At 38.3% G+C, this 22,491-nt stretch overlaps 2 protein-coding genes across 3 annotated transcripts; one reads left to right on the top strand and one right to left on the bottom strand.

Moving 5' to 3' along the window:
- Nucleotides 1-151: 151 nt before the first annotated feature.
- LOC114464790 (titin-like) lies at nt 152-7,907 on the bottom strand. The gene is made up of 4 exons (XM_028449349.1): nt 7,719-7,907; nt 7,191-7,305; nt 560-6,826; nt 152-473 (listed from the first exon to the last, which is right to left on the bottom strand). Exons 2-4 carry the CDS (start codon nt 7,303-7,305, stop codon nt 439-441), a joined length of 6,417 nt encoding a protein of 2,138 aa, XP_028305150.1. The 5' UTR covers nt 7,719-7,907; the 3' UTR covers nt 152-438.
- A 5,095-nt stretch (nt 7,908-13,002) lies between these two features.
- Nucleotides 13,003-17,346, top strand: gdpgp1 (GDP-D-glucose phosphorylase 1). 2 transcript variants are annotated; one of them, XM_028450578.1, is made up of 2 exons: nt 13,003-13,270; nt 16,092-17,346. In XM_028450578.1, the coding sequence occupies exon 2, from the start codon at nt 16,105-16,107 to the stop codon at nt 17,209-17,211; it is 1,107 nt and encodes a 368-aa protein (XP_028306379.1). In that variant the 5' UTR covers nt 13,003-13,270; nt 16,092-16,104; the 3' UTR covers nt 17,212-17,346. The 2 variants fall into 2 exon arrangements, with proteins under 2 accessions (XP_028306379.1, XP_028306380.1); XM_028450579.1 differs by lacking the exon at nt 13,003-13,270 and adding an exon at nt 15,852-15,982.
- The last annotated feature ends 5,145 nt before the right edge of the window (nt 17,347-22,491 follow it).

Here is a 22,491-nt window from a genome sequence, read left to right as displayed (position 1 = left end):
GTCAGACTATCCCATCTTTGCTCCCACTGTGACGGGTTTTGTAGATTAGCACATGTGCTAACACACTCAAAACAATTGATCTGGGTTACCAATTTAATAAAGGAAATTAATCAAAACTAACCCGTGTATGCTCTGGAAAAAGTGGACAAGATGAAAATCACTTTATTCTTTATTGTAAGGTTATCACAAAAACACGTGTATTTTTTGAAGTTATAAAAAGTTAAAGTCATAGTTATCATTGTTATCATCTAAAATCATAAGCAGCATCTAAAAACATACAAACAAAATAGGGTGAGGCGTTAATAATAGATCCAATTAAAAAAGTTATTTGAACCAATTTTCCAAATCAAACGTATGAAACGGTGTACTGCTTCAAACATATGCATGAGACTGATGTAGATTTTGTCAAATGGTCAAGGTGAACTATCCGGTGACAAACTAAGCTCCAGTGTTCATCTCCCATTCAGTTGTGTCTGAAATAGAAAAAACATCACAATTACACCAAATCATTTCTAAAGTTATAAACATGTATCAAAGCAATGTTGTTATTCTTTTGTACCTGTCATTTTTGTGCCCTCCTTTGTCTCAGCTGGAACCCCGACACCGTACTCATTCTCTGCTGTGATTCTGAAGAAGTAGACTCCTCCCTCATCCAGGTCAGACACTTTGTATGAGATTCGACGGCATTTGTCTGCCAGTCTTGTCCAACCCGTCCTGCTAATGTCTCGTATGTCTACAAGATAGTTTTTCACAGGAGCTCCTCCCTCATTGTCCGGGATGTCCCAGGTGACGGTGGCAGAGTTCTTGGTCACATCTTTCACTCTTATGTGACTTGGGGGACCTGGTGAATCTAAGACCTTTACATTCAATGTCAAAGAGGCTGATCCGGCGATGTTTTGCAGTTTGACTGTGTATTTGCCAGAATCATCTCGTGTTGCCTGTTGTACTGTGATTGAGGTGACGGTGCTTGTGGTATTAATTAACCCTCGGATTCTCAGGTCAACATTAGCTTTGTCCCATAGCACAGTGGGAACAGGTTTGCCTGTAAATGGCACTGTCAGAGTGAAAGAGCTTCCATTTTTAACAAGCAGAGTCTTCCTCAACTCAGGGCTGATTTCAAATCTGGGCGTCTCTTCTCTTTCCATGACAACCTGAGGATCACTTTCAACACTGGGCTCACTGAAGCCAACTTTATTTATTGATCTGACCATGAAAACATATTCATGGCCAGTCGAGAGACCAGTCACTGTAAACTCTGTCTTATCCGTGTTGTGAACAGCAACAGCCCAGTCGTCTTCTGTTGACTTTCTGTATTCCACTTTGTAACTTGTAACTGAAGCTCCACCGTCAAACAAAGGCTTGTTCCATGATAGAGTGACAGAAGATCTTGATGAATCCACTATGGTGGGCTTTGCTGGAGGAGAAGGTAGGAACTTTGGATCTTCTGCGAGGGTAAGCGGGCATGGATCACTGGGTTCACTTAATCCAGCAGCGTTTTCAGCAAAGACTCTAAATTCATATTCACATCCTTCATACAGACAGGTAGCTTTGACTCTTAGGTCATAAACAGGCTTCTTAGTCACCCTGACCCACCGGACACCTTGTTTCTCCCTTTTCTCCACGATGTAGCCACTAATACGGCTTCCACCATCAGAAGCCGGTCTCTTCCAGCAGACTGTCATCGTTTCACTGGTTGCACTTGAGACCTCGACATCCATTGGAGGAGAAGGGATAGTAAAGGGATCTATGGCCTTAGTAGGTTCACTTTCCAAAGTCTCACCTTGCCCATACTTATTTACAGCTTTCACTCTGAACAGATATTCGTTTCCTTTGAGCAGCTTAGTTATCTTGCAGGTGGTTGCCATCATGTCATCATACACAAGAGTCCACGAAACACGGCTGGTTTCACATTTCTCAACGATGTAGTACAAAACTTCAGCACCACCACTTTCTAGCGGTGGTTCCCATGACAAGGTGCATTTTTCTGCTGAGAGCCCAGACACTTCAAGAGGTCCATTTGGAGGGCCTGGTCTATCCAGGACTTTACAGAGAACTGCTTTAGATGTTGTGCCACATGCATTTTGTAGGGTCAAAGTATATTGTCCAGAGTCTTTCCTCACACACTCTTTGATAGTAAGAGAGGTTTGCAATTTTGTTGTAAGTATTTCAACTCTTCCCTTGGTGGCAATGTTTCTACCGTTTTTCAACCAATGCACAGTCGGGTTTGGGCGGCCAGAGATGTGGGCTTCTATTCTTAGAAGGTCTCCTGCTTTAACAAGCACTGCCTGTTTGAATTTTTCATCCAAGATAACTTTGGGAGGCTCCACATCATTCTGGACTGTGACAGGTCCAGTAGTTTCAGAAGGTGCACTATGGAGATCTGCAGAATTTTTGGCGATAACTCGGAAATCATACTGCTCTCCCACATTCAGGCATGTCACTTCAAAGAAGGTGTCCATTAAGTTTGTGAAGTTGCACTTAAGCCAGGAGCTTTCTGGCAGTTCTTTGCGCTCAACAATGTAACCAGTAATTTTAGCTCCCCCGTCATACTCTGGTACATCCCATGACAGTGATACAGACGTGTTAGTTATATTGGTGACTGCAAGGTTGGATGGGGGATCACATTGGTCTCTCGCTAAAACACCCTCAGATGACTTACAGCAGGGTCCAATTCCTGCCATATTCTCAGCACAGACCCGGAATTCATAGACAAGACCTTCTTCAATACTTGTTACTTTAAACTGGTTCTCGGCAACTTGGCTTTTGTTTATCTTGGTCCAAAGAATGCTGCTCTGGTCTTTGCATTCAATATGATAACCGATAACTGGACTACCACCATCACTGTCTGGTTTGTTCCAAGCAATGACCATTGCACTTTTGGAAGCTTGTACGACATGGAGGTTAGAGGGTGGACCAGGTGGCTTGAATGGGTACTGTGCAACAACAGTGTCTGACTCAACAAAGTGGCTTCTTCCATACCGATTCTCTGAAGCAACACGAAATTGATATTCAGTGCCCTGTGTCAGACGAGAAACTTTGATTGATGATCTTGCAACTGTAGCTGAAACAGTTTGCCATGAAGTGCTACTTGTATCCCTTTTCTCTACTATATAACAGCTGATTTGACATCCACCAGTGTAATTTGGGGGCTGCCACGAGAGAGACACGAAATCAGCACTCACATCATTAACAATTAGATCACTTGGTGGTCCGGGTCTCTCAAAAATATTAACAATTATTTCAGCAGATGTGGTTCCAACAGAGTTAATCAAGGTCACCTCATACATGCCGATGTCTGATCTGGTTGCGTCTTTGATAGCAAGATGAGCTGCTGTGTCAGATGTGAGCACATTAACTTTGCTTGTCTCTTTTAGTATGTTACCATCTTTTTTCCAGGTTGCTGTTGGTATTGGCACACCTCTAAGTGGAACATCAATCCTTAAATCATCTCCTGCTTTAACATTGAATGTATTGGACAGCAGAGTGATAACAGGTACAGTGCTGGTGTCTTTTATTTTAACGGATGTCAGAAGAGGCGTGGGTTCACTCTTTCCTTTTTCATTTAGAGCACTCACTCTAAAGAAATATTCATTTCCTTCATTCAGACCATTAACAGTCACTTCAAGAGCTCGACCCTCTGAGCACATATTCCAAGCATCATCGCCTTTGGTTTGCATTTCTACAATGTAGGATATAATTTTGCTTCCTCCATCATGTTCAGGCTTCTCCCAGGTAAGTTTTGCACTATTGGAAGTGACATCAATGAGTGTTATTTTGCCAGGACACAAAGGCACCTCGGATACTTTAACAGGCTCGGCTGTTTCTGCAGGAAGACCAGAACCAAATTCATTGACAGCCAGAACGCGAAAATAATAAAAGCCTCCTTCCTGTAGTTTGTCAATCTTGTAGGAATTCCTTTCACAGTTACTACAGACACTTGTAAAAGCCATCCTTGCCTCTTCTCGCTTTTCTACAATGTAATGTGAAATCTTTGCTCCTCCATCAATAAGTGGAGGCTCCCAGGAGATGGACACAGAGTCTTTTTTGACTTCCTTTACCTCCAGGTTGGTTGGTGCACTGGGAGAGTCCAATACTCTGACATTGATAAAGGCTGATTTGGAACCACAGCAGTTCTCAACTGTCAAAACATACTTTCCAGTGTCAGTTCTATTGACGTTCTCAATCAGTAACACAGTATAGTTGGGCGTTACCTCAAGCTGAGAGCGCTCACTAAGAGGGCTACCTTCCTTTAACCATTTGACCTCTGGTTCTGGCCTACCACGGATATTAATATAGAGGCGTAGTGTGGAACAGGCTCGGACACAGACTATTTTCCTTAAGACAGCTTCAAGTTCAATTTCTGGCGCCTCCAGCCTTTCTACTGCTACCACAGGCTCAGGTAGATCCACATGTTCCCCAATGCCAGCAGCATTCATTGCATAGATACGGAAATAGTACTTTGCGTTTTCTCTCAGTCTTTTCACAGTGAAGCTTGTTTCTTCAATACAGGTGCTAGGGGTGCATGAAGTCCATTCATCATCTGTTGCTTCTTTCATCTCAACTACAAACCCGATGACGGCTACTCCACCATCGTAAATAGGCTTAGACCAGCTCAGAGACACGGTACTGCCAGAATAGTCTGTCACTTTAAGGTTGGTAGGTGGACCTGGTGGGTAAACTGCCTCGCATATTTTTATGTAGTCACTTGGCTCACTGGGTTCCCCCATACCAGCAGCATTTTCTGCAAGCACTCGAAATTGATAGCAGTGTCCCTCTATAAGTCCCGTACATCGAAAACGCAGGTCATTCAGTCGTCTTCTGTTGCATCTTGTCCACCTCACACCATCTTTGTCACGTTTTTCTACAATGAAGCCATCAATCTCTGAGCCTCCATCTGTCCCAGGCCTTTCCCATGTCAGTATGACTGAGTCACCAGTAACAGCACTGGCTACAGGGATGGAAGGAGGACCTGGTGTGGTAAAAGGGTTCTGTGCAATGAAGGGGTCCGATTCAAGAAATTCACCAACACCAAATTTGTTGACTGCAGCAATTCTGAATATGTACTCCTTGCCTGGTACCAGTTTAGTGACTTTGTAACTAACAGCGTCAACATGATCATCAACTATAGTCCATGTAACACGACTGGTCTCCCTCCTTTCAAGGATATAATGTGAAACATGATCACCCCCATCATTTAAAGGTGGAGTCCAATGGAGAGTGCACTTTTCTGCATTGAGAACTTTGACTTTTAGAGGTCCATCAGGAGGACCTGGTTTATCCAGGACTTTCACATTGACTGGGATAGATGTTGTCCCACCTGCATTACTGAGGATTAAAACAAAGTGTCCACCGTCTACTCTTGAGCTGTCCCTGACTGTCAAACTTGTATGAGTGAGGGTACTTTTCAGCTCTATTTTTGAGATTGTTTTGTCAATTTCTCTTCCGTCTTTGAGCCACATTATGTCAGGGAGGGGCTTCCCAAAGTAATCTGCCTCAATAACAAATGTCTCCCCAGCCTGAACAACACTAATTGTCTTGTATTTAGAATCAATGAAAGCTGTTGGTGCTTCAATGACATCCTGAGCGATGATAGTTACACTTTCCGAGGGCTTGCTCCAAACACCAGCACCATTTTTAGCTGTAACTCGGAACTCATAACGTTCACCACCGCTCAGGCCTGTAACCGTGAAAACATTTTCAATTAAGTTGGTAAAGTTTGCCTTCATCCACCTGCCATCTGGAATCTCCTTTTTTTCAACCACATAGCCGGTAATAGTGCTTCCACCATCGTATTTGGGTTTAGCCCATTGAAGTGTGACATTCTCTCGAGTGATGAGAACAGCTTCAGGCTTCCCAGGTGGATCACAGCGGTCTCTTGCCACATAACTTTCAGATGTTTTGCTTGATTTACTTAGTCCCGCATTATTTTCAGCAAACACTCGGAATTCATACTCAATACCTTCTTCCAGACCACTTGTTTTAAAGCGAGTGTCTGATATACTGAACTTGTTTAGCTTGGTCCATAAAATACTGTTCTTCTCTTTACGTTCCAAGTGATAACCAGTTATTGGACTTCCTCCATCTTTGCCTGGGTGTTCCCATTCCACCACCATGCTGTACTTGGTTACAGTTGATACAAAAGGAGTACCAGGAGCATCAGGCACACTGAAAGGAAACTGCGCAGTCACGATAGGGGATGTGACCGCCGTGCTCTTTCCATACCTGTTTTCTGCAAACACTCTGAATTGGTATTCGCTTCCTGTTTTCAGTCTTGTTGCTTTGATTGTGGTTCTGACTGTTGTTGCTGACACTGTCTGCCAGTCTGAGCTGGTAGTTTCCCTTTTTTCCACAATATAGTTGTCAAGTTGACAGCCTCCTGTGTAACTAGGTGGCTCCCAGGAGATGGTGACATAGTCAGAACTGATTTCATCAATCCTTATGGGCCCTGTGGGTGGGTCTGGTTTTTCAAGAACAGTCACAATGATTTCTCCCGTGTCTTTTCCAGCACTGTTTCCTGCTGTTACAACGTATTGGCCAGAGTGCTCCTTTGCAGCATGTCTGATATGTAGGATTGTGTTCAATGCAGTTGTTGAAATTTGTAGCCTTGATGTCTCTTTTACTAGCTGACCGTCTTTTCGCCAATCAATTATCGGTGCTGGGTGCCCAGAGACTGGGATTTCCACTTTTAATTCTTCATTGTTTTTGACTGTGAATATGTTGTAAGATATTTGAAGCATTGGTTTGATGGCATTTTCTTGGCTGGGCACAGAAGATGGTTGGGCCTGAAGGTCTTGATTACTATTCTCTGCCAAAACAGTGAGCTGACCTGAAGTGAAGAAGGCAAGCACTGAATTAGTGTTTTTTTTTTTTTTTTACAATAATTTTCAACTTCAATGATTAGAAGATATTAAATTCTATTAGAAGAAATAGTGTTAGAAATTAGGTGAGAACATATTTTTAATGAAATATAGGTACAGTTTAAAAAATGCTAAGGATAGAAGCCAGTAGCTTAAATTTCTTTGCGATGACATGAAAATTAAGGTTCAAGTCACTGATTATCATGCGGATTGTACCATCTAACCAAATGCACAACTATATTATTGATGTGAGATAGATTAGATATGATTTAATAAAAACTACTTGAACATGACCTCACGCTTTTAATATGAAGCTGTAATTTCACCACAAACCTTGGGCACCAGTTGTGGATGATGACTGAGATCCCGCTGTTATGAGACCATCAGGAGGATTCTGTTTCATGTTTATATTTAGAGTGTGAGCTTTGTCTTCAGCTTTCTCTTCCATCTATGAAAAGTGTGACACAAAGGCAACAACAGATGTGAAACTCAATCTACCAACTGGTTGAAGCTTCATTTTTTTATGTTATTTGTTAGGCATATGTTATTATAATTTATGAATATATAACTTATTGGCTATTAGATAACTATATTTGTTTCTTGGCTTTCATAGTGAGTATAACATGTTGGTAACAGAGCGGGTGTTAAAAATAACTGAAAACCATCTGCTCCGTCATACTGATGAAAGTCTATTATTATCTTACTACCGTACTAATGTTCCCTTCAAATAGTTCTCTTCCCAAAGTCCCCCTTTATAATTACTAACTACCCTGATAAACATGTTTCAAAGTAGTTTTTTGTTTGTTCTGCCTTCACACAAATACTGAAAACTACACATTTAAAAGTTAAAATCATACTTACTGTAACTTTGCTTGGTTTTGTCCTTTTTTATCGTACTGCCTGTAGGTTGAAAGGTTTTCAAATCCAAAACTCTGCTTCTTCTCTTGGTTAAAGTTTGCTATGAGTGTGGGAAGCTCCAACACTCTGAGGTTAAAGCTCTGTCTGTTCCTCCCTGCTTTATCTCCTAAAGCATGTGGTGACAAAAATAAGCAGGGCACATGATTGGACAACTGCTCATTCTTTCTAAGTCAGTGGGGATTATAATGGTCATTGGGGGAAAATTGGAAAGTTGTTGAACGGTTAAACATTTGCGATCATCCATTCATAATGACCAAAGAATTTAGTATGTAAACAGATTATTTACAACTGGCAGGGACATTGAGAGCTATACTGCTATTAGACTCATATTTTTTACACAAATAATAAATCTTTGGCTGGAAACATTTTTGCTGTTCAACTCCTGCTCCTAATCTATAAATCACAAAGTATAAAAGTTTAAATCCATCCACTATTAGTCAGGTGAAGTAAACCCTGATTTGTGATTAGGAATTCACAATCTTTCTTAATCTTCGGAAAAGAATTTTAGCCAAGAATTTTCTAAATGTATTCAATGTATTCAATTAAATTTTGTTTGTTTTCAAAGTGTTTTTTTTATTTAAAAAAAAAAATGTAATAGGTAATCTATGAGCAGTTAATATTGTGCAATAATGTTACGTGAGGATCGTTCTTTCTTTTAGGTATTCTTGGCCCAGAAAACTTTGTGTTAGATGATGGTCGGGTAAACACATATAAGGAAAATAAGCTTAAAAGCTAAATAAATAAAATAAGCTAAAAAGTAAAGAATGAGTCACTGTTACGTTATTTGTTATTTGTAAACATCATGTAACCGTGGCCATTCACTGCCATCTTTGCTGACCTCAAATCACAATTGTAAACAACCGGGGGCAAAAAAAGAAGAATTTACAAGATTTTCCTTTCTTGACATATTTTATAAAATGTTAAAATACATTTAAATAAAAATGCATATTTGTAAAAAAAAAAGGAGGAAGAAGGCGACAATAGTGGTGGCAGGTAAGCAAGCCTGTATTGGGAATGAACCAGAGAGTGCAGGGGAAGATCTTAGTACTAGTGAAGATGGCATGGAGCATAGTCAGGGTGAGACAAGCAGTGCAGGATATAGCGGAAAGACAGTTAGAATAAGTAGTGACAAACAAAACAGGGAGAGAGAAAAGAGAGAAGCAATGGGAGATGAATTCAAGGTTATTTTGAGGTTTGCAGAGCAGGGAAGGATTGCAACAATGAATCCTGTCAGGTTGACTACAGTGCTGTGGAAAGAGGTACGAGATATTCTGTTGGCAAGAGTGTTAAGGGATGGAAACCTGTCGGTTGTGTGTAAAGATGCTCAACAGAGGGAACGTGCATATGGACTGAAAGTGATAGAACAGCGTCAGGTTGTGAGCCCGCCACTAGCTATGTTGGAATGGGCAGTAGGAAGATTAAAGGAGTGATATGGGGGGGTCCCTGCTGAAATGTCAATGGAGGAAGTTAAAGTAAATATACGGGGTGCAAAGATTAAGGGGGCTAGGCATTTGCAAGTGACCCGAGATGGAGAGAGGAGGGATAGGGAATCTGTGCTTTTGGATTTTGAGAAGTAATGATGCCGAAGAAGGTATATGTGGGCTTTTTAAGCTACAATGTCCGGGAGTATTTGCCAGGGCCGGTTAGGTGTTATAAGTGTCCGAGATATCATCACACAGCAAAGGTATGTAAAGGGAAGCACAGATGTGCTCGATACGGTGAGGATCATGAATATTCTGAATGCAGTAAGGAGCCACCCTGGTGTTGCAACTGTGGCGGGGATCACAGTGTGGCTTATAGGGGCTGCAAGGTGTTAAAAACGCAGAAAGAAATTCAGCAGGTAAGAGATCATCAGAAAGTCAATTATGCAGAAGTCGTCAAAGTGGTCAATGAAGGTGGAGGAAGTGCTAAAAAGGATGGAGGTGTGAACCTAAGGGTGGAGTGCGAGGCGGTGTCTACAGGCCAGGAAAATGTGGTGAAGGTGGACCTAAAGAAATTAGTCACTTTCATAACAGCTGCAATAAATTCAACTATGGATGTGAAATCAAAGTCAGAAAGAATTCAAATATTTGTCAAGGCTGCAGAGTATAATCTGGGCCTGAGTGGGCTTACTTGGGAGGAGGTAAGCAATGACTTCTATTATTAAACCAGATCAGAGAGGCCATGTGCATGATGATATTTTCATTCTTTAATGGTTTTATTGCTACAATGGAATGCTAGGAGGCTAATGGCCAGGAGCCAAAAAAATACATTGATGATTTGCCCTGTAAACCGGAGTGTGTATTCAGGAAACATGGCTAGGTTGGGTTTTGTAATCCAAGGATATATTGCTATAAGACGTGACAAAGCTGAGGGTGGTGGTGGGGGGTGTGCAACGTTTATAAGGTTCCTTTTAGAGAATTGGGCACGGAAAAGGATCAAGAGTATTTGTTTGTGGAAATCTGGTCAAGAGAAGGTGAGGTTGTAGTGATTCATTATTACAGTCCTTGTAAAAGGTTGGACCTGGATAAGTTTTTGCAAATGGAAGGAATGGATAATGGAAGGGTGGTGTTATGTGGAGATTTTAATGCTCATGGTACATTGTGGGGAGGAACCAAGAATGACTTTAATGGGAATGTGCTGGAGGTGCTGTTGCGGGACAAGTGTATGGTCTGTTTAAATGATGGTAAAGGGACCCATATTGATGTACGCACAGGGAATACCTCTGCCCTTGACCTGAATTTGGTTACAAGAAACATGGCTGGTGTGTGTGAGTGGGAGGTGGTGGAAGATCCAACCATGGGCAGTGATAATTTCCCTATAATAACTAGATTTTTGTTTCAAGGAATTGTGACACAGAGCGGTTTAGCTGGAAGATGGATTTTTGCTAAAGCTAAATGGGAGTTTTTTTAGAAATATAAATGAGAGAGAGATTGATCAAGTAGACCTGAAAGAGGATGTTGAAATTATTGATTGTAAGATACGGACAATATTAATTGAGGCGGCAATCCTTGATCCTTTCTTGGGGTTTTATAATAAAATATGGGAGGCAGGTTCTTTGCCAAAAAAAAAATGGAAAGAGGCAGTGGTTGTTCCTATTAGAAAGCCAGTTAAGGATCATTCTAATCCAAGCAATTATAGGCCAAAAACTCTTACATCCTATATGGGAAAGATAATGAAAATGATGATTATAGAATGGTTGGTGTATTATGTTGAAAGCAAAGGAATTCTGTCTCAATATCAGAGTGGATTTAAAAAGGGGAGGGGAAGAATGGACCCTGTAGTATGCTTAGAGACAGAAATAAGGAAAGCACAATCTAATAAAGAGTCAGTCATGGCAGTCTTTTTTATGTAGAAAAATCTTATGACCTGGTTTGGAGGGAGGGGCTTATGATTTGGCTAAATGAAATGGGTTTATTAGGTCTAGCTTTTAATTGGATCAAAGATTTCTGTTTGACATATTCAAGTAAGGGTTGGGACGGCAATGTCTGAGCAGTATTCTGTAGAAAATGGTACTCCCAGGGCAGTGTGATAAGTCTAATTCTTTTTTCTATGATGATAAATTATGCTTTTGAACAGGTTGATTTTAGTATTGTATGGTCACTGTTTGTAGATGGCGGTGCATTATGGAAAAGAGGGAGGAATATTTGCCATTTAACAACAAAAATGCAAGAGTATTTGTGGAACAGTGGTTTCATTCATTAGGGGTTTAGGTTTTCTGTGGAGAAAACTAAAGCACTGTTTTTTTACAAGGAAAAGGAGATTTGATGCAACTATCAAGATGCATGGACAAGTTGTTGAGCAAGTGTAGGAGTTAAAGTTTTTGGGAATGTGGTTGGACTCTGGATTAACATGGAATGTTCATATAAATCATATTGTGACAAAGTGTAAGAAGATTCTAAATGTGATGAGGTGTCTTTCTAGGGAGGAATGGGGGGCAAGCCGATCGGCATTAAAAAAGATACTGTATATAGCTATGATTAAATCAGTAATAGACTATGGAAGTAGTGTATATGGATCAGCCGCTGTAAGTGTGTTGAAACAGCTTGAGGTAGTGCAATCAAGTACATTGAGGATTTGTGGTGGGGTTTTAAGGACTTCTCCTGCCTCAGCCCTTCAGGTTGAGATGGGCAAGATGCCTTTGCACTTGAGGAGAAAACAATTGGTCATGAATAACTGGGTGAATCTTAAAGGACATTCTGAGAGTCGTCATCCTACAGTAAGAATGCTATTGCCCTGTTGGGAGAGTGAGAGGGCTAGGCGGGATTGTTTTGCATTGGAAAGGTCAGAGAACTGCAGAGTTCATGATGTTAGATCAGAAACAATTTTCTTCAACTGTCCCGTTGACTGTCACCCCTCCATGGTTGTTTCCGGCAGTGTCAGTGGATCTTAGTTTTCTGAGTAAAGTGAAATCACGAGAGTTTGTCGAGAATGTGGCAGTGTTGGTAGAGGAATGGTTGAGAACATTATATAGCTCATTCATGTCAGTGTTTACGGATGGCTCAAAGGACCGTAACTCAGGGTGTACAGCTTTTGCTTTTGTGATTCCAGCTTTCCAAGTATCCGTGAAAAGGAAGGCCACAGACCATTTGGCAGTTTTTACAGTGGAGATGTTGGCAATTTCATCAGCATTACAGTAGAGAGAAAACTCACAAGTGAAAGAGATAATCTGTTCAGACTCGAGCTCTGTTTTAATGGCAATACAACATTTTAAGTCTTCTAGTAGACAGAATTTGGATAATGAAATCTATGAAAACTTGTATAGACTTTATAGGAGAGGTTTCAAGATTTTGTTTTTATGGATTCCAGCACATAGAGGGATAAGCGGTAATGAATAGGCTAATAAATTAGCAAAGCAGGCACTTACATCAAACGACTCTGTTATGGACATTCCTTTTAGTAGGGCAAAGTAGGCAAAGTCATTTATTAAAAGAAATATCATGGCAGAATAGCAGGCGTGTTGGGACTTATCAAATACAGGGAGACATTTATACAGTTTACAGAGCACAGTGGGTACCACTGGAAGTAGTAAGGAAGAGAGGGTTACAAATAGGCTGAGAATAGGACATACAAGGTTGAATAAACTTTACATCTCATCAACAAGCATGATACAGGATTGTGTGAGCATTGTAACGAGGCAGAGACAACAATATACAAGATATTCAAGACAAAAACAAACTATGCTGCAGATTGACACCGTCAGGGGATGGAGATTAATGTGGGTAATGTTTTAAATAAAGTTGAATTGAAAAGGGTACTTATATTCCTTAATGATTCAGAAATTATGGGAAGAATATATTAGTTCTGGTTCACACTCCGATACACTAGGTGGCGTAAAATTAACCTCTCCCAGTTGAGTGCCACTCGCCAATCAACCACACAAGAAGAAGAAGAAGTAAAAACGGAAATACGTCACCAGTCAAGGAAGCGCACGTTACCTTGACAAGAAAGGTGTCGTCTAAGTAAATATATATATATAGTTTTTTATGTCCTCAGGAATAACCGAAAACACAAAGGTGAGGCTACTTTAACACAACATTCAAAACAAATCTTGAAACCGCCGCAATAACATTAACAATGTACGGAGCCCCGACATGACGCGGTAAAACACGTACTTCCTGTTTACATCAGCCGCGGTGAGTTCACTTTGCACCGAAAAGATCAAGTTACGCGTCACTACACACAGAGCTACAGACACACACACTCACATACTTATATTGGTTATACAATATAAATAAAAGCAACACGGCATTGACGAGGGCAGCTAAGCTCGTTGGTCCTCTTTGGCTAGTTCTGCCGTTGCTACAGCAACTAGCCGGGACAAACCACCGGTTATAGTTTAAGTGGCGACCATTTTAACTGGCGACCGACTTCCGGTAGCGTGGCTTGTTGCCACAGCAATAGCAGATGTGTTTAAAAAGGACCAGGGTGCATAGCTGCCCGCGTTGATGCCGGGTAGCTTTTATTTACGTTGTACAACTGTTTAAAGTGTTAATATGTGATTGTGTTTGCAGCTCTGTGTGTGGACGCGTGACATGTAGAAAACCAGACTTCTCGGTGCAAAGTGGACTCACCACGGCTGTTGTGAACAGGAAGTTACGTGTCTCGCACCTATTCATCCCTATGTGTTTCTACAAAATCTACAGTCTGTGTAATATGATGAAACAATAAACACGTATATGATCTGTGTCATACAAATAAATAAACAAACAGTTGAATTGCTTCCACTGGGGATCGATCCTTCGTCAATGAGAAAAAAATATAATCAGTCCATCCGTTGCATTAACCACTCAAGTCGGTCGCCAGTTAAAATGGTCGCCACTTAAACTATAACACCGGGAACCATAAATTAGTATTTTGTGGCCAATAAGTGTGCTACACAGGAGCAAAAAAAAAAAATTTATTCAAACGAATGCGTGCTTTCATTACAGTTTACGGCAGCAGTTCTCAACTGGTCCGAGTTGAAGAAAACAAAAATGTTTAAATTCTTAAAAATAATAATATTAAAATAAATACATCATTAAACCACAAATATTACAATATATCTATCTAAAAATATTGAATTGTACTAAGCATTCCCTTTTAGTCATAATGAACTGGCTTTAAGCAAACTGTATAATAAACAACAAAGTGCAACTTTATAAGAATAAAAAAGGTTATTAGAATAACATATTTTGATTATAAACAGGTATGTACTGGGGAAAATTATACTTTGTAAAAGTTTCTTGCTAATATCTAGTTGTGCGCTGTCAGCAATGTATTGCATATATAAACACCTTTAAAATAAAAGCACAATAGATTTACTTTTTCTGTCTTGAGAAACCCAAGCATTTTTATTTTGTAATTAACTGTACTTCAACATAAGATAATTATTAAAAAAAAAAAAAAAAACTGAATTAGAGTGGTTTATAAGCCTTTTCTAGATATTCTTTATAATCTCTTACTTTATGTTGGGGTTTTTTATTATCATGTTTCATGTTCATTTATAGAAGGGTTTTCAAATAATACAATTATTACAATCACACTTATAGGCACAACTTTTTTGTTTGTGTTAGTGCTGTTTACTTCATTTCATTGATAATACACACTAAAGGTTAAGAGTTTAAACACGCCTTCTCATTTAAGTTGACGTAAAGTAACACAGATATACATGTTATATTTTCCCCTCAGCATGTGTTCATAGCCCTGTTGAAACAACAGGTAATTCCTGTCAAACAATACACTGATATTTAACCACTCATTATTTACACTATGGTTATGTTAAGTTGTTTCCGCATGTTTAGGTTTCGTTGCCTATGGGACTGAACATGTACCGTGACTGCTGAAAGGAGGCTGTTGTTCTTTATGGCTCTGCATAGAACAAAGACGAGCAACTTTTTATCACAGCAGGGGCCACAAAATGTGTTTGTCTGATCCAGGGGCCACATTCATGTCAACATTTAGAATAATGACTAATCAGAGCATTAATGCAGGAGAAAACAAACAGTTTTGTGTACTTGTTAGATACTTTACTTGTCATTTTGTGTAGTATTCTGGAGTTTTTGTGTAATTATGTTGTTTTATGCGATTTTTGGAGTAATTTTTTTTATTAGTTTTCTGTAATTTTGTGTGTTTTTGGAGTCATTTTGTCAAGTTTTCTGTGTTTCATCAGTCATCTTGTATGATCTTTTTTTCCTTTTTGTGTGTTTTTGTAGTCATTTTGTATACTTTTCTTCAATTTTGTGTGTTCTTGTAATCAGTTTATGTATTTGTCATGTGTTGTTTGTTTTGGGAGTGATACTCATGTAATTTAGTTGACTTTTTGTGTTTTTGGATTCATTTTATGCATTTCTCTTGTTTTATGTGTTTTTGGAGCATTTTTTTACTGTCATTTTATATATTTGTCATTTTGTGTATTTTTTGTTGTTTTATATATATATATATATTATATAGTGTTTTTCTCGTTGTTCTATGTCATTTGGCAATTTTTTTTAACTGTCATTTTGTAAATTCTTCTGTCCTTTTATATATTTTGTGGGGTATTTTGTCATTAAGTTTGTTTTTGTTGTTGTTTTGTGTGTTTTTGGAGTCATTTTGTGTATTTTAGCTCCTGTTTTGTGTATTTTTCATCATTTTGTGTGTTTTGATTTTTGCATATACATTAGGGGCTGGATAAAATGAGGTTGAGGGCCGTATGTGGCTCCCAGACCTCATGTTGCTCGTGTCAGGTTCAAACACACCTTATAATAGTGAGTGGGCTTTTGCATATAAAAACAATACAAACAAAAACTTCTGTCAGAGATGTAATGTTTGGCCTGACCTGATTCCTATTTCCTACCTGTTCTTACTGCCCATCAGATCATATCCCATCATGCCGCTCCAGTTTGTTTACAGCCGTCAGGACTTTGTGAGCGATGTTTTTGGACAGAGAGATGGTCCCTCGATGACGTCGTCACTGACAGACTTTGACAGGATCGTCCAGGCTGGCTGGACAGACAGGATGGAGAGGGGGCTTTTCCGCTACCGTCTGGGCGACCTACAAAGCCGCGTCCTGCCGGGACCTCATGGCTTTGTGGCTCAGCTGAATGTGGAACGAGGCATTGAGAGAAGAAAGCCTCAGGAGATACTGAGCATCCAACAGGAGTTTAATCCAAAACAGTTCAACTTTAACAAAATCAATCCAGATGAAATTCTGTTTGAGATGCTGGAGGCCACAGACGGAGGTGAACTTTCCTCATCCCACTGCAGGATGGTGGTACTGGTTAACGTCAGCCCTTTGGAGTTTGGACATTGTCTGTTCGTTCCAGATCCATCCCGTTGTTTCCCACAGATTCTGACTCCGTTTGCGATTCAGGTTGGTATTGAATCTGTGCTGCTGAGCTCCCAGACGGCTTTTCGCGTGGGCTTCAACAGTCTGGGAGCCTTTGCCTCCATCAACCACCTCCACCTCCATGGATATTACCTCCACTACAACCTGAGGATCGAATCCGTGCCAGTTCAACCTTTGATTCCTCACAAAGGAATGTACCTGTGCGACTTTCCTGCAGGCTTTCTGTTTTACGCGGAGCGCAAAGAAGTACGCGAGGTTGCCAAAGCTGTCTGTCAAGTCACCGATTATTTGGTGAAAGAAAACATCGCTCACAACGTGTTCCTGACTAGAGGAAGTCCACCAGGTGAGAAGGATTGCTGTTTAAGAAGGGGAGTTAGAATAGTCGTGTGGCCAAGGCTATCCTGCTTCGGAGCCAAAGAGGAATCTGCGTTCAACGTTGCTCTGTGTGAACTGGCTGGACATTTACCTTTTAAAAATAAGACCGACTTTGAGCTTGTGACAGAAGAGGCTGCTATTGAAATATTACAAAGGCATCTTCTGCCCAGTGATGAGTTTCAACATCTGAAAAAGCGACTGTTTGATCAGTTAATGTGCAAAGAGCCAGAAATCACTTCCTTTCCAGCTTCTGAGGATTTTAGGAAAGTTTGATAAACAGTTATTGAACTTGCAGAGAGGATTTTAGTTTTCTTGATTATCTGCATCAAACAATTTCATAGTGTTTCTAAAAGAACTTTGAATGGATTGGTGTTGCAGAATGTTGAAATAAATGGTAAATGGACTTGATTTATAAAGTGTTTCATTACCACTATAGTAGGGGTGTGATTTGCCATAAATCTGACCATACGATATGATTCATGATTTGCAAGTCACGATACGATATATCACGATACTCATCAGTAAGACATACATCACATTATCAGTCATTACAAAAAATGTCACTTTTACAAGGGCTGCTCGATTATAGAAAAATAATAATTATGATTATTCAATCGATTATTTGTCAACCAAAAAGTTTTTTTTTTTTTTTTGAACAAAACAATGTAAAATATATTCTTTAAACATAATAAAAATCCTTCAAACACAAAAATCAAGTATGTTCACTTTTGCAGAAAACAAAAAATCATATTATTTGAATGCAAATAAATAAAAATGTGTAAAGTATTCATTCTTCCTTCTTCAGTAACAAACGTTTTTGCTGCGTTTCTCCTGTCATGATTCGGCACTGCTAACAACAACTTTCCTTGTGTTGTCTAGACCTGCAAGCTAGCTTTAGCTTTAAGAGAGGCGGGGCTGAAGAGCTTACATGCATGTGCATTAAGCAACTCAACGTTAGTATCATTCATTGTTTTTTCTCGTGTGTGCCAAGCTTTATTCTTTGTAGATATCCTAAATCGTGTAAGTTTGTTTTATTCAGTGAGTAAAACATATATATATATGTATATATATATATATATATTTTTTTTAAATTGTTTTTTCTTGATCATGTTATTTTTGTAATCGTTGAGTAATAATCAAAATCGGAATCGAATTTCAAATAATTACACAGACATAAGTATGAAATACAGTTTATTTTTAAAGTTGCAAGAACAAGTAAATGATAACTAACTGTAATTCAAGAACTATTATCAAAAACATGTGATATGTTTATCAAAGTGTCAAATTACTTTTTTTTAAAAAAAGTTTACCTTTTGTTTCTACAACAGAATATGATTCTGTTAAGTTCTTAAATTCTTAAGAAAAACATATCTATAAAAGTGCCCAGTATGTTTTATGAAAATGAAGTGCAGTCAACTTCCAAACTAAAACGCATTGAGGAGTGAAGTAGTTTAACAAGGTCTGATGTAAGGGTGGGAAAAAAAATAGATTTTGCGATTTATCGCGTTTTTTTTTTTGGATGCCGATTTTAATAATCGATTCTGTTTCCCAATATCAACTGGTTTTTTTCAATGTCTTTTTCATATTTTCGTGGGTAACCACTGGGTGGCGGTAATGCACCAACAAGTGAGCGCAAACACGAGGAAGACTTGCGGTATTTTTCCCTTTGGCTGATAAACCAACAACCGTGACTAAACCTGCCCCTGTACGATTCCATGGTGGACGTTTTTAGACATGACCAGAGCTGTATTAAACTCCTGCATCATGTGCTGCTGCTCTGTAAATAAAACTGACAGACCTCAGACCTCTGCTCAGACTGATATACAACTATTTTAACACTGTGTACAACATAATGCCGCAGTTTGACCACACTACAGAGTAAATAACCACTGTAACATTGAGGATGATGACAACGACTGATGTGCGCTGATACAGACATTTTAACTGTGGTTCAGACAGAAAATCGCGGTCACTCCAAAGCACTAGCTTGATGAGCATTAAAAGTTTTATTTGATCAACTTCAAAAAGTTCCGTACAAATGTATTGCTTTGTACACGTTGTTTACCTCCTTTTTAATGGAGGTTTTGTTTTGTTAATTATTTCAGTCTAAACAATAATGAATCACTGAATAAATAATGATAAATCAGTGAATGACTGAATGTGATGTGCATTGTTTTTTTTTTTGGAACTATGACATTTCTAGAAGTTTAGGATTCAACTTATGTGTTTGGATAAGGGAAAAAAATTGTGATAATTGTCACTATAGAATCACAGTACTTGTAAAATCAGAATTGCACCCAAGAATCGGGATTAAAATCGAATCGGGACAAAAGGGAATCGTCCCAGTCCTAGTCTGATGTGGTTCACTGACACCTAATGACCGGGTGTTTACGTGCTATGCATATGTTGGTACATGTTTTTTTGTTAAAAAAAAATTGATTTGGACATTTTCTGGATCGATACGATAATCGCCCCAATCCAATTTTTTCTTACACCCTAAATAATAGTATTGATGATAATAATGAACTTTATTTATAGTGCACATATCTAACAAAACCTGTCAAACGATGAGACCTTTCAACGGTATTGTTGTGTAATTTGACTCTGGAGAAAAAAACAAGTTGACAGTGAAGACACACACCCATGGATTCAATAGGTTGACACAGCAGCTGTGAGTACATGAGGGTTAGACTGGTTGAGTTAAAGTGAGTGATCTGGAAAGATTAGAGTTAGATGTAGAGAAGAGCTCCGTACTCAGCCTTAACTTAATATTTCATCTATACATGAAGAAAAGTCTGTTTAGATCTGTTTTGTGTTTGGTTTCCATGAAAACTGACTCAAAATGTCAGATTAGAAAAATGATTTATATTTTTTGTTATTTAATTGAGCATTTGATTGTATTTATACATTTTTTTATATCAGTGGTTCCCAATCTTTTTTTGTCTCGTGTACCCCCTTTGCATTTTTGTTAAATCATGTGTATATGCCCCCTACATATCATACATATCCTCTCCATAATTTCATATGCTTCATATGTGGAACAGCGGGCTCTCCTGAATAGGGGTGGGAACCTCTGGGTACCTCGCGATACGCGATACAAAGCTCACAATAACGATTATCTCACGATATGACGATACTGCGATTATCGATATATTGGTCAGAAATCAATCTACAATAATCTATGATATAACAAGAAAAAAAAGATTAACTGAAAAAATACATTATTTATTTTATATCTCTGAAAGACAATACATTGAAAAAGTGTCCTATGAACAGTGACACTATTTTAGTGCAACATTTCTGTAAATAAGTGTCAACATACCAATGTAAACCAATAAGTATCTCCAATAGTGCTTTCTGTAAACAATAAATAGTTTTTCTTACCATTGACACCATTATAGTGCAATATTCCAGTAAACAATAAATTGGTTCCTTCAACAAACAGTGACAACATTTCTGTGAAGACCTACCTGTACATTTTAGTGAAAAAGCAGAAAAGGTTTTGACAGAAAAAAAAAAAAAAAAAGATACTTAGTGCGAGCATATCGATAATCAATCATGCGAAAAAATATCGTGATATAGCGCCATATCGAGATATCATCACACTCCTACTCCTGAACCCTTAATCGTGTCTCGAACATTTGTTCCCTATGGCTTAATCTACAAATTCAAAACAATGAGTAAAATTTTTATTTTTATTTTTTAATTTACTGCAACTTTAACGTGATTACATCAATAGTAAGTAAAAACAGGTCTTCCATGTAAAACGTAGCTACAGTAAATATTGTTTCCTATTGTCAGAAGTAAAATAAGATGTCCACTACAGCATAAAATAAGCCTGTTTCAAAAAATTACAAGAAAATATAGTGTTTTATTGAGCAATAGTAGTTAGTTTGTGGTGAATTTGTACAAAAATAGCCTAAAAAAGAAACTAAGAAAATTTCTTGGAATATTTTTAAATTAATTGTTAAGTCTTTCCAAGTGCCCCCTGCAATGTGCTCCTGTACCCCTGTTAGGGAACCCCTGTTTTATATTATATTTATAATCCCCTTTGTTTACTATTGGGCCAGAACTCAAGTGTAAATGTTAAAACAGTTAAAATGTAAGGCTCTTGACTTCTTACTATTGAACGTGACACCTAAACATTCTGTCCAACTGCATTTATTTTAGTTAAAAAAGGTTGAAATGCATAAAAAGATACCAAATATGTAGTAACTTAGTATATACTGTATGTGCTCACTTTGATTATTATTTATTATATTTATTATTTTAATGTTACTAAATTACTTCTCTAATTTATTCTGTTTTTCAGTGTCAAAATATCATGTGGTGCGACTGTTGCCAAATCTTTAAAATGACTCTGAATCTATTCAAATGTATTTTTTGCCCTATTTTAATTACATTATAGTCCTGTATATGATTACTATGTATTTCTATTTTTATTTCCATCACCATCTTGCCCGATGATGCCCATTTTATGAAAAATCATGCAGTAAAATCCTTATACATCATTGACCCACCTGCTTATCAGTTAGAGACAAATGAAACAGTGAAAGTAAAATGTAGAGCTTTTTCCCTAAACAGTAGGAAGTCAAAGATGAATCGTTGGTGATCGATGCAGACTGTAAAGATGGAGAAATCAACACATCCCAGAGGATCACATCATCTATAGGAGAGTGGCGTCACCCAGGCAGCAGCACACGACTGGGGATTCACTGAGAAGGTGAATACACACATCAGTATTCGTTCAAGTGTTTATTTCACAAAAATAACAAAGACATTCACAAAAAAAAAAAAAAAATCACCACATGAAAATAAATATATCCTCCATTAAAAAAAAAATAAAAAAATTATTAAAGATGGTTTTGCAACTCATAACAAATCACTGAGCTGATCCATTTGGTTTAGTGTTAAAGTTCATTTCCTAAAAGGCTTTTGTTTGCAAAAGTCAATTGACATCAAGATTCATTGGACTGTTTACAAGGAATGTAAAACTGTCGAACAATTACAATATTTCTGACTCGTCAGCAAGAACAAGACTCGTCGGTTTGGATCATTATCATTAATGTGTAAACACTCACCTTGTTTTAGTAAGAGACTTTACGTCACTAGAGGCAGACAATACATGTTATTGTAACGACAACCAAAACAACAAGAAGCAAATACAATTAAGTCAAAAATGTCACACAATCAAGAAATTATAATAATACATTTATGTATCCAAATTACAAATTTAAGAGCTCATTGTTTTTGAGTATCTCCTAAAAACAACTCAGATCGTGTATAGTTTATATATATACAGTTAATACAACTTTAGGAAGGTTTATTTACCCCACAATGTGAAGTTAGAAATATAAAATAAACCACTAGACATTGGTATCTAATAACCACACTAATTATAAACTGGTGAAACACACTGATATATCATACTCAAGTAGAATTATTGTTACTTTATTGTAAGTACTCAATGTAAAAGTTACTAGTTACTTTGACCCCCCACGTTTATTTTTGGTAATAAATCTTGTAATATGTATAAACTTAAAAAAAATAAAA

Source organism: Gouania willdenowi, chromosome 6 (genome assembly GCF_900634775.1).
Source record: "Gouania willdenowi chromosome 6, fGouWil2.1, whole genome shotgun sequence".
Lineage (NCBI taxonomy): Eukaryota > Metazoa > Chordata > Actinopteri > Blenniiformes > Gobiesocidae > Gouania > Gouania willdenowi.
Note: the sequence above shows the minus strand (reverse complement) of the source record. Positions and strands in the feature narration are given on the sequence as shown.